The sequence below is a fragment of the Coregonus clupeaformis genome, unplaced genomic scaffold (assembly GCF_020615455.1).
Source record: "Coregonus clupeaformis isolate EN_2021a unplaced genomic scaffold, ASM2061545v1 scaf2014, whole genome shotgun sequence".
Taxonomy (NCBI): Eukaryota; Metazoa; Chordata; class Actinopteri; order Salmoniformes; family Salmonidae; genus Coregonus; species Coregonus clupeaformis.
The window spans coordinates 36,642-46,688 of NW_025535468.1; the positions used below are offsets into that span (position 1 = coordinate 36,642).

Here is a 10,047-nt window from a genome sequence, read left to right on the forward strand (position 1 = left end):
TCTATAATTTGAAACTCTTTCTAGAAATTAATAATAATAATAACGCTCCTGAAACGCGAGAGACAGAAATAGTCCCACGTTTGGCTCAACTAGTCTGTTTCTCTTAATACCTACATTGGCCTAGCTCGTAGTATTCAGTAAATCCCCTACACACTGACTTTTCGTTAGATATACAACACCGGAGTCAATCTCTCCCTACTAGTATCTTGTTCAAGTGGAAACACACACACCACCCTTAACAATAATCCTGCCTACAGCGCTATTGGTGTATAACGTATCTTGCTACACAATTCCTATAGGCTGAATTCAACAGTAAGGCCTAGTTCTATTTTAGCCTCGTACAGGGCTCCATTATATCGTGACGTGACTTTCATTAATGTGTGACTGTTATTTATCGAATAATTACCTAGGTTTATTTGTTACTAGATTCAATTAATAATGTAACAATGAACTCATTAGGAATTTGGGGCACCACGAGAAAAGTTGTTTAACGAGTTACCGTTTCCCGAATTAAATATAAAGATATCTAGATATATCTTATATCATTTAACAGTCACTTAATAATTTACCTCATTAAGTCTCATTCTGAAAGTCGTAGACTCCTTAAATCTGCACAAAACCAGGTCTTACTGATCATTCCATACCACACAAATTGATTTAATTATTTATTTACTAACTAATTAAAATGATAACACAAGATACAACACATACATGGTATAGGTTAGGGATTTAGAAACTTTTTTAATACAATGAAAACGGGTCCCTAGCGGACTAGCACAATATTACACTTGTTACAAAAGATGGAGAGTTAAAGAAAGAGAGAAAGCGAGAGAGGAAGAGAAGCAACACTTGGATTCATTTGGGAACTACTCTCACAGTAATCCTAATACCTTGCCCCGAACTGCCGCCCGTTTGATAAGAAGTAATGCATATGTTTACGTGTTGGAGGTCGTGTAACTCTGTTGGACCCAGGCCTCCGTGGAAAGGGCTCGATGGGGTCTTCTCCTCGTGTTCTGGATGATAGTTGTCTGGTTCTGTAGTCTGTGGACTAGGAGGGTGATCTTCTGAGGACGGCTAATCAGCCGTGTAGAAGATCCGTGTCGATGGGTGATGAGAACAGTGTCGTTGACAATGATTTGAAGAGAGTAGCCGGATGGTCCTACTTAAATTCACTTTCTTAGATACAGTACTTCGAACATTTTCTCAACCGTAGCATTGACTGTTTAGAGGCTCCTTCGTCTTCTTCAACCGTGTGTTGGTTTTCAGGGTCGGGACCAATATAGACCTAGCTGCAGCTTCAGGTCTGTCTAGTCTAATCTGTTAATTCTTAACTCAACCTTTTCTACATTCTGGTAAAGAGGGTGTTTACGTCATGCGGACACTCTTTCTGAGCTTCCGTGGGCGTGGCTAGTTACTGGGGCAAAGTATTATGAACACTATGATTTCGTTAGAGAACCAAAATCATCTTCCTATCTTTACAAAAATATTATCTTCCTCCTGGATATTTCCTACACATTGTAACGGATGCAAACTTGAGAGGCACAGTATGAAAGCTCTTCAAGTTACAATATTTTCATTATAACGTTTATATAAAGGTTTTAATGACATCACAAAATAGACATTCCCAACATTTGTATGATGGAATATACTGTTCCAGAGACATTCAGATCACCAATGCTAGGGAACAACAAGGAGTCATTTGCTGCAAACCATTTAGGATTTGGCGTGAGGTGTCATAAAACCTCCCCTTATCAATCCCTCCTTTGTTCTGTGGGAAAGAGAGATAGAGATCTGTAGACTGTTGCTTCTCTGTATTCTGATCTAAGGCTTCTCACGTGGGACCATCACATGAGAGTCATGACAACCCCTTTTGGTTCCAGATAGAACCCTTTTGGATCCGGATAGAAAGGGTGCTACATGGAACCTAACAAAGTTCTACTTGGAACCAAAAAGGGTTCTGCCTGGAACAAAAAAGGGTTCTCATATGGGGACAGCCACATAACCCTTTTGGAACCCTTTCTTCTAAGAGTGTACATTTCCTTGACATAGTAATGCTGAATGTAAAAAATTGCTCAACATACCCCAATCTCCCCTACTGTACAGCCAGGCTACATTTGTACAAATGAGTTTACTGTTTATCACAGTAAAGCACCAGAGGGGAAATTGCATTTACCACAGCAGCAATAACATCCACTTCCACTTCAACAATGGAGTTGACGTTCCAGCTCTTCAAACACGTCTGGCGGCATGAGCATCATTTTGTTTTGAAGTCTAGATGGGTGACTAAAACACATTGCGAAAATAACAGTCAGTTAAATCAGATTATGTATTATACCCAAACCAGAATATTGCAAATAAAATGTCTTCCTGTATTAAATACACATTTTGTTGTACCTTTAGCCTATATGTAAAAGATTAAGATATATGTAACGTATGAAGGGTAGCCTACTCTGAACTTACACTTCTGACACTGATATGAAAAATGTCTTTACGTATCCTGTGCCGGTTGGACTCTCCACGTACATGGGCTCTGATGCTGAAAAACAAAATGGTGGACCAGATGTAAGACAGAGGTGTTGGTCATAATAAACATACCCAAAGGTTTAACAGACATGGTCATTGAGGGGATTTTAAACATAGAAATAGAATCCCTAATTTTATCATTTCTATTTTCTCAACCCAATTGAGATGAGTTGGACTACAGAGTGAAGGAAAAGCAGCCAACAAGTGCTCAGCATATGTGGGAACTCCTTCAAGACTATTGGAAAAGCATTCCAGGTGAAGCTGGTTGAGCTACTTTGAAGAATCTTGTTTAATGTTTAACACTAGCTATAGCCTTCTTCTAAGACTATGGTACCTTTCTTCATTTTTATGTAGAGTTTTTTTATATACAGTACCAGTGAAAAGTTTGGACACACCTACTCATTCAAGGGTTTTTCTTTATTTTTACTATTTTCTACATTGTAGAATAATAGTGAAGTCATCAAAACTATAAAATAACACATATGGAATCATGTAGTAACAAAATAAGTGTTAAACAAATCAAAATATATTTTATATTTGGAACCAAAAATCTCCAATTTGGACTCCAGACAAAAGGACACATTTCCACCGGTCTAATGTCCATTGCTCGTGTTTCTTGGCACAAGCAGGTCTCTTCTTATTATTGGTGTCCTTTAGTAGTGGTTTCTTTGCAGCAATTCGACCATGAAGGCCTGATTCACACAGTCTCCTCTGAACAGTTGATGTTGAGACGTGTCTGTTACTTGAACTCTGTGAAGCACTTCTTTGGGCTGTAATTTCTGAGGCTGGTAACTCTAATTAACTTATCCTCTGCAGCAGAGGTAACTCTGGGTCTTCCTTTCCTGTGGCGGTCCTCATGAGAGCCAGTTTCATCATAGCACTTGATGGTTTTTGCGACTGCACTTGAAGAAACTTTCAACGTTCTTGACATTTTCCGGATTGACTGACCTTCATGTCTTAAAGTAATGATGGACTGTCGTTTCGCTTACAGTGGGGAAAAAAGTATTTAGTCAGCCACCAATTGTGCAAGTTCTCCCACTTAAAAAGATGAGAGAGGCCTGTAATTTTTATGATAGGTACACTTCAACTATGACAGACAAATTGAGATTTTTTTTCTCCAGAAAATCACATTGTAGGATTTATTTTTTTGGTCACCTACAAACAAGCAAGATTTCTGGCTCTCACAGACCTGTAACTTCTTCTTTAAGAGGCTCCTCTGTCCTCCACTCGTTACCTGTATTAATGGCACCTGTTTGAACTTGTTATCAGTATAAAAGACACCTGTACACAACCTCAAACAGTCACACTCCAAACTCCACTATGGCCAAGACCAAAGAGCTGTCAAAGGACACCAGAAACAAAATTGTAGACCTGCACCAGGCTGGGAAGACTGAATCTGCAATGGGTAAGCAGCTTGGTTTGAAGAAATCAACTGTGGGAGCAATTATTAGGAAATGGAAGACATACAAGACCACTGATAATCTCCCTCGATCTGGGGCTCCACGCAAGATCTCACCCCGTGGGGTCAAAATGATCACAAGAACGGTGAGCAAAAATCCCAGAACCACACGGGGGGACCTAGTGAATGACCTGCAGAGAGCTGGGACCAAAGTAACAAAGCCTACCATCAGTAACACACTATGCCGCCAGGGACTCAAATCCTGCAGTGCCAGACGTGTTCCCCTTCTTAAGCCAGTACATGTCCAGGCCCAACTGAAGTTTGCTAGAGTGCATTTGGATGATCCAGAAGAGGATTGGGAGAATGTCATATGGTCAGATGAAACCAAAATAAAACTTTTTGGTAAAAACTCAACTCGTCGTGTTTGGAGGACAAAGAATGCTGAGTTGCATCCAAAGAACACCATACCTACTGTGAAGCATGGGGGTGGAAACATCATGCTTTGGGGCTGTTTTTCTGCAAAGGGACCAGGACGACTGATCCGTGTAAAGGAAAGAATGAATGGGGCCATGTATCGTGAGATTTTGAGTGAAAATGCAAGGGCATTGAAGATGAAACTTGGCTGGGTCTTTCAGCATGACAATGATCCCAAACACACCGCCCGGGCAACGAAGGAGTGGCTTCGTAAGAAGCATTTCAAGGTCCTGGAGTGGCCTAGCCAGTCTCCAGATCTCAACCCCATAGAAAATCTTTGGAGGGAGTTGAAAGTCTGTGTTGCCCAGCGACAGCCCCAAAACATCACTGCTCTAGAGGAGATCTGCATGGAGGAATGTCCCAAATTACCAGCAACAGTGTGTGAAAACCTTGTGAAGACTTACAGAAAACGTTTGACCTGTGTCATTGCCAACAAAGGGTATATAACAAAGTATTGAGAAACTTTTGTTGTTGACCAAATACTTATTTTCCACCATAATTTGCAAATAAATTCATTAAATATCCTAAAATGTGATTTCTCTTTCTCATTTTGTCTGTCATAGTTGACGTGTACCTATGATGAAAATTACAGGCCTCTCTCATCATTTTAAGTGGGAGAAGTTGCACAATTGGTGGCTGACTAAATACTTTTTTTCCCCCACTGTATTTGATATTTTCTTGCCATAATATGGACTTTGTCTATTACCAAATAGAGCTATCTTCTGTATACCCCCTACCTTGTCCCAACACAACTGATTGGCTCAAACACATTAAGAAGGAAAGAAATTCCACAAATTAACTTTTAAGAAGGCACACCTGTTAATTGAAATGCATTCCAGGTGACTACTTCATGAAGCTGATTGAGAGAATGCCAATTGTGAGCAAAGCTGCCCTGGCTGAGGGAAGGAGGTTCTCAACCAAGATTTGACGGTACATGGCCCCGTCCATTGTCCCTTTGATGCGGTGAAGTTGTCCTGTCCCCTTAGCAGAAAAACACCCCCCAAAGCATAACGTTTCCACCTCCATGTTTGACGGTGGGGAGGGTGTTCTTGGGGTCATAGGCAGCATTCCTCCTCCTCCAAACACGGCGAGTTGAGTTGATGCCAAAGAGCTCCATTTTGGTCTCATCTAACCACAACACTTTCACCCAGTTCTCCTCTGAATCCTTCAGATGTTTATTGGCAAACTTCAGACAGGCCTGTATAAGTGCTTTCTTGAGCAGGGGGACCTTGCGGGTGCTGCAGGATTTCAGTCCTTCACGGCGTAGTGTGTTACCAATTGTTTTCTTGGTGACTATGGTCCCAGCTGCCTTGAGATCATTGACAAGATCCTCCCGTGTAGTTCTGGGCTGATTCCTCACCGTTCTCATGATCATTGCAACTCCACGAGGTGAGATCTTGCATGGAGCCCCAGGCCGAGGGAGATTGACAGGTCTTTTGTGTTTCTTCCATTTGCGAATAATCGCACCAACTGTTGTCAACTTCTCACCAAGCTGCTTGCCGATGGTCTTGTAGCCCATTCCAGCCTTGTGTAGGTCTACAATCTTGTCCCTGACATCCTTGGAGAGCTCTTTGGTCTTGGCCATGGTGGAGAGTTTGGAATCTGATTGATTGATTGCTTCTGTGGACAGGTGTCTTTTATACAGGTAACAAGCTGAGATTAGGAGCACTCCCTTTAAGGGTGTGCTCCTAATCTCAGCTCGTTAGCTGTATAAAAGACACCTGGGAGCCAGAAATCTTTCTGATTGAGAGGGGGTTAAATACTTATATCCCTCATTTTAAAAAAATGGTTGCTATTCTGTCTCTCACTGTTCAAATAAACTACCATTAAAATTATAGACTGATAATTTCTTTGTCAGTGGGCAAACGTATAAAATCAGCAGGGGATCAAATACTTTTTTCCCTCACTGTATACTGAACAAAAACATAAATGCAACAATTTAAAAGATTTTACTGAGTTACAGTTCATATAAGAAAAATCAGTAAATTGAAATAAATAAATAATGCCCTAATCTATGGATTTCACATGACTGGGCAGGGGTTCAGCCATGGGTGGGTATTGGAGGGATAGGCCCACCCACCTGGCAGCAAAGCCCACCCACTGAGCAGCCAATCAGAATAATGACTGTAAGTCGCTTTGGATAAAAGCGTCTGCTAAATGGCATATTATTATTATTATTATTATACGTTTTTCTGCAAAAAATGGCTTTATTATAGACAGAAATACTCCTCTCTATAAGGACTTTGGAGGCAGCTTTTGGTAGAGAAATTAACATTAAATTCTCTGGCAACAGCTATGGTGGACATTCCTGCAGTCAGCATGCCAATTATACGCTCTCTCAAAACTTGACACATCTGTGGCATTGTGTTGCATGACAAAACTGCACATTTTAAAGTGGCCTTTTGTTGTCCCCAGCACCTGTGTAATGATCATGCTGTTTAATCAGCTTCTTGATATGCCACACCTGCCAGGTGGATGGATTCTCTTGGCTAAGGAGAAATGCTCACTAACAGGGATGTAAACAAATTTGAGAGAATTAAGCTTTTTGTGCGTATGGAACATTTCTGGGAATTTTTATTTCAGCTCATGAAACATGGGACCAACACTTTACATGTTACGTTTATATTTTTGTTCAGTGTAGATAACTTTTTTAGAAAGAATACTACACTCTTAGAAAGAAAGGTGCTATCTAGAACCAAATAGGGTACTTTGGCTGTCCCCATAGGAGAACCCTTTGAATAACCCCTTTTGGTTCCAGATATAACCCTTTTGGGTTGCATGTAGAATCCTTTCTACAGAGGGTTCTACATGAAACCTAACATATTTCTACCTTGAACCAAAACGGGTTCTCCTATGGGGACAGCCACAGAACCCTTTTAGAACCCTTTTTTCTACGAGTGTATATTTCCCTTGACATAGTAATGCTGAATGTAAAACATTGCTCAACATACCCCACTCTCCCCTACTGTACAGCCAGGCTACATCTGTACAAAATGCTTTACTGTTTATCACAGTAAAGCCCCAGACAGAAATTGCACTTACCACAGCAGCAAACAATATCCTTAGGACTTCCCCTCCAACAATGGAGCACTGGTCCACTTGGGTGACTAAAACACATTCCGAAAATAACAGTCAGTTAAATCAGATAATGGATTATACCCAAACCAGAATATTGCAAATAAAATGTCTTCCTGTATTAAATACACATTTTGTTGTACCTTTAGCCTATATGTAATTGATTAAGATATCTGTAACGTATCAAAGGTAGCCTACTCTGAACTTACACTTCTGACACTGATATGAAAAATGTCTTTATGTATCCTGTGTCGATGGGACTCTTCACGTCCATGGGCTTAGATGCTGAAAAACAAAATGGTGGACCAGATGTAAGACAGAGGTGTTGGTAATAATAAATATTCCCAAAGGTTTACCAGACATGGTCATTGAGGGGATTTTAAACATAGAAATAGAATCCCTAATTGTATCGTTTCTATTTTCTAATCAACAGTTAAAGAAACACGGCCATAAAATTATGTCCGTTTAAGATAGAGACTTCTGCGTTTTTGCATAAACCTCTCAAGTCCGAACGGTTTGAGCCAGAAACAAATATCACCCTCTACCGTTCAGCTGTTTTGCTCTACGATGCCCACAAGCTTAACCCCTAGGAGTCTAAGGCGATATCTACAAAGCTAACATAAAAAATTGTTTTATTATGATCATAAGATGGACCATTTAGCTATTTGATTTAGAGTTTTATGACCCCTGTAGGTATCCCCCTAAAATATATAAAAAGTATTTGATGAAAGATTGAATTTGACCTTACTGCTATTAGCCCATAGAAACACACTGAATAACCCATTCATACATGGCCAAAAATAAATCAAAAGGAAGTATGGATTGAGGTGTCTGAAATGCATCAGAACTATAGGAAAGCATCCCCCAAAAATCTTATTTTTTGAATTTTTATTTTATTAGAAGTTAAATCCTATTAATTTCATAAATATTTTACCTCACAGTCACGGGTGACCTTCTCACGAGTCGCTGTAAATAATCTATGATTTGAAACAAAAAGGTCGCTGGCTGCTTACCCTCTGAGGCCCTGGCGTAGTACTTTCCGAAGGCCTTGTCTTTGGGGATGTCTGGGTAGAGGAAGCGGAGTGGGTTCTCTGGGATGTTCTCAGCTGCCATCACCTTATAGGTGCGGATGATGTCAGGCAGAGAGATGACAGTCAGCTTCTTCTTGGTGTAGGGCTCCACCGCATGGAATACAGGCTTATCTGTGGAACAAGGGCGACAGCTATATCACTGGCGACAGATTTAGCACTCATCATTGCATTCTCTATCTGAAAGTAGGCTGGCCCTCTTTGACGTCACATAGGTCGAAACAATGCATTGTGTTAATTTAGAAAGCTCTTTTGCAAAAAAAACTGCCTTTACCTAACATTGTTACTAACCTATAGAAGTATGAGATACCATACTCAGTCACAGGGATGGTTAACTCTTGAAATTCCTTCTGTCACTAGAGATTTAGGTAAAAGGGATTTTAGTTTCTTCGCACCTCACTTATGGAACCATCTTGAGAATAATCTACATTTTAATGGATTGGTGCTTTTTGGGCAAGTCAGTTTGTTGTTGTTTTTTTTGTTTTTTTGGGGGGGGGGTTATTTCTATACTACCATCCTGCCTTCTGGATTCCACCCAGGATTCCACCCTGTTAGAATAAAGGTTAAATAAAAATTAAAAATTAAAAAATAGCACCTTTAATATTAAATGGCTCCAGTGTGTGTGCTACTCACCGTATAGGTCGTGTTCCACCCAAGTGAATGTGATGGCTCCATCTCTGCTAAGCTCACTGAAGCGCAGCAGGAACGTACCTGGACACTTCCCAGTCAGCATGGTCTTTGCCCTCTCCTTCCTCACAAAGCCCAGGATGCAGCTGTAGTGGGAGAGAACAAGCAACATTTCTTTATTACTTCCTTTGGTACTTCTATTACTGTATTCGGTTTAGTAGGCAGGGACAATGCACATTGTTCATCATGTCTGTAAATGTAGCCAGTCGGCTAATATGGCATCCCTATAAGACCACTAGTTGTTTGCTTTTGTAAGGTGGAACTCCAAAAAGAGTCAAGAATAACTCGCCCATCGTTCCACTGAATTTTTGTAAACAAGTTATTTTTTTAATTTCACTTCACCAATTTGGAGTATTTTGTGTATGCCCATTACATGAAATCCAAATGAAACTCCTTTTAAATTACAGGTTATAATGCAACAAAATAGTTAAAACGCCAAGGGGGATGAACACTTTTGCAAGGCACTGTATATGGTTTTACACTGATTTTATCTACAGTTATAGACAGTGCATTACACTTTAACTAATGTTTTTCGTTCGTAAGAACTCCACAATGGTGGACTTTAAATCTTGCCATACTCACCCAAAAGCCTATTTTGGGTAGAGATAAAATAGTTGTCATTATAGGCCTATATGAAAGCAGAACACTAAGACTATCCTACACATAACTAACGGAGCACTTTTTAAAAAGTGTAAAATAAACGTATAAGCATTTACTTGAAAAGTCAGGTTGTTTTGGTGAGAACTTGTCTGTTTGTGTGTCTGTGTTTGTGTCATAGACTATGGGAGGGACAGTGAGTAC

At 40.2% G+C, this 10,047-nt stretch overlaps 1 protein-coding gene and 1 pseudogene across 1 annotated transcript; one reads left to right on the forward strand and one right to left on the reverse strand.

Moving 5' to 3' along the window:
• LOC123488011 overlaps positions 1 to 10,047 on the forward strand; it is a 51,526-nt pseudogene that overhangs the window by 17,014 nt on the left and 24,465 nt on the right.
• On the reverse strand, positions 653 to 9,598 carry LOC121562504 (signal transducer and activator of transcription 1-alpha/beta-like). Its single transcript, XM_045219050.1, has 6 exons — positions 9,193 to 9,598; positions 8,485 to 8,673; positions 7,681 to 7,756; positions 7,439 to 7,503; positions 2,461 to 2,536; positions 653 to 2,283 (listed from the first exon to the last, which is right to left on the reverse strand). Exons 1-6 carry the CDS (start codon positions 9,356 to 9,358, stop codon positions 2,202 to 2,204), a joined length of 654 nt encoding a protein of 217 aa, XP_045074985.1. The 5' UTR covers positions 9,359 to 9,598; the 3' UTR covers positions 653 to 2,201.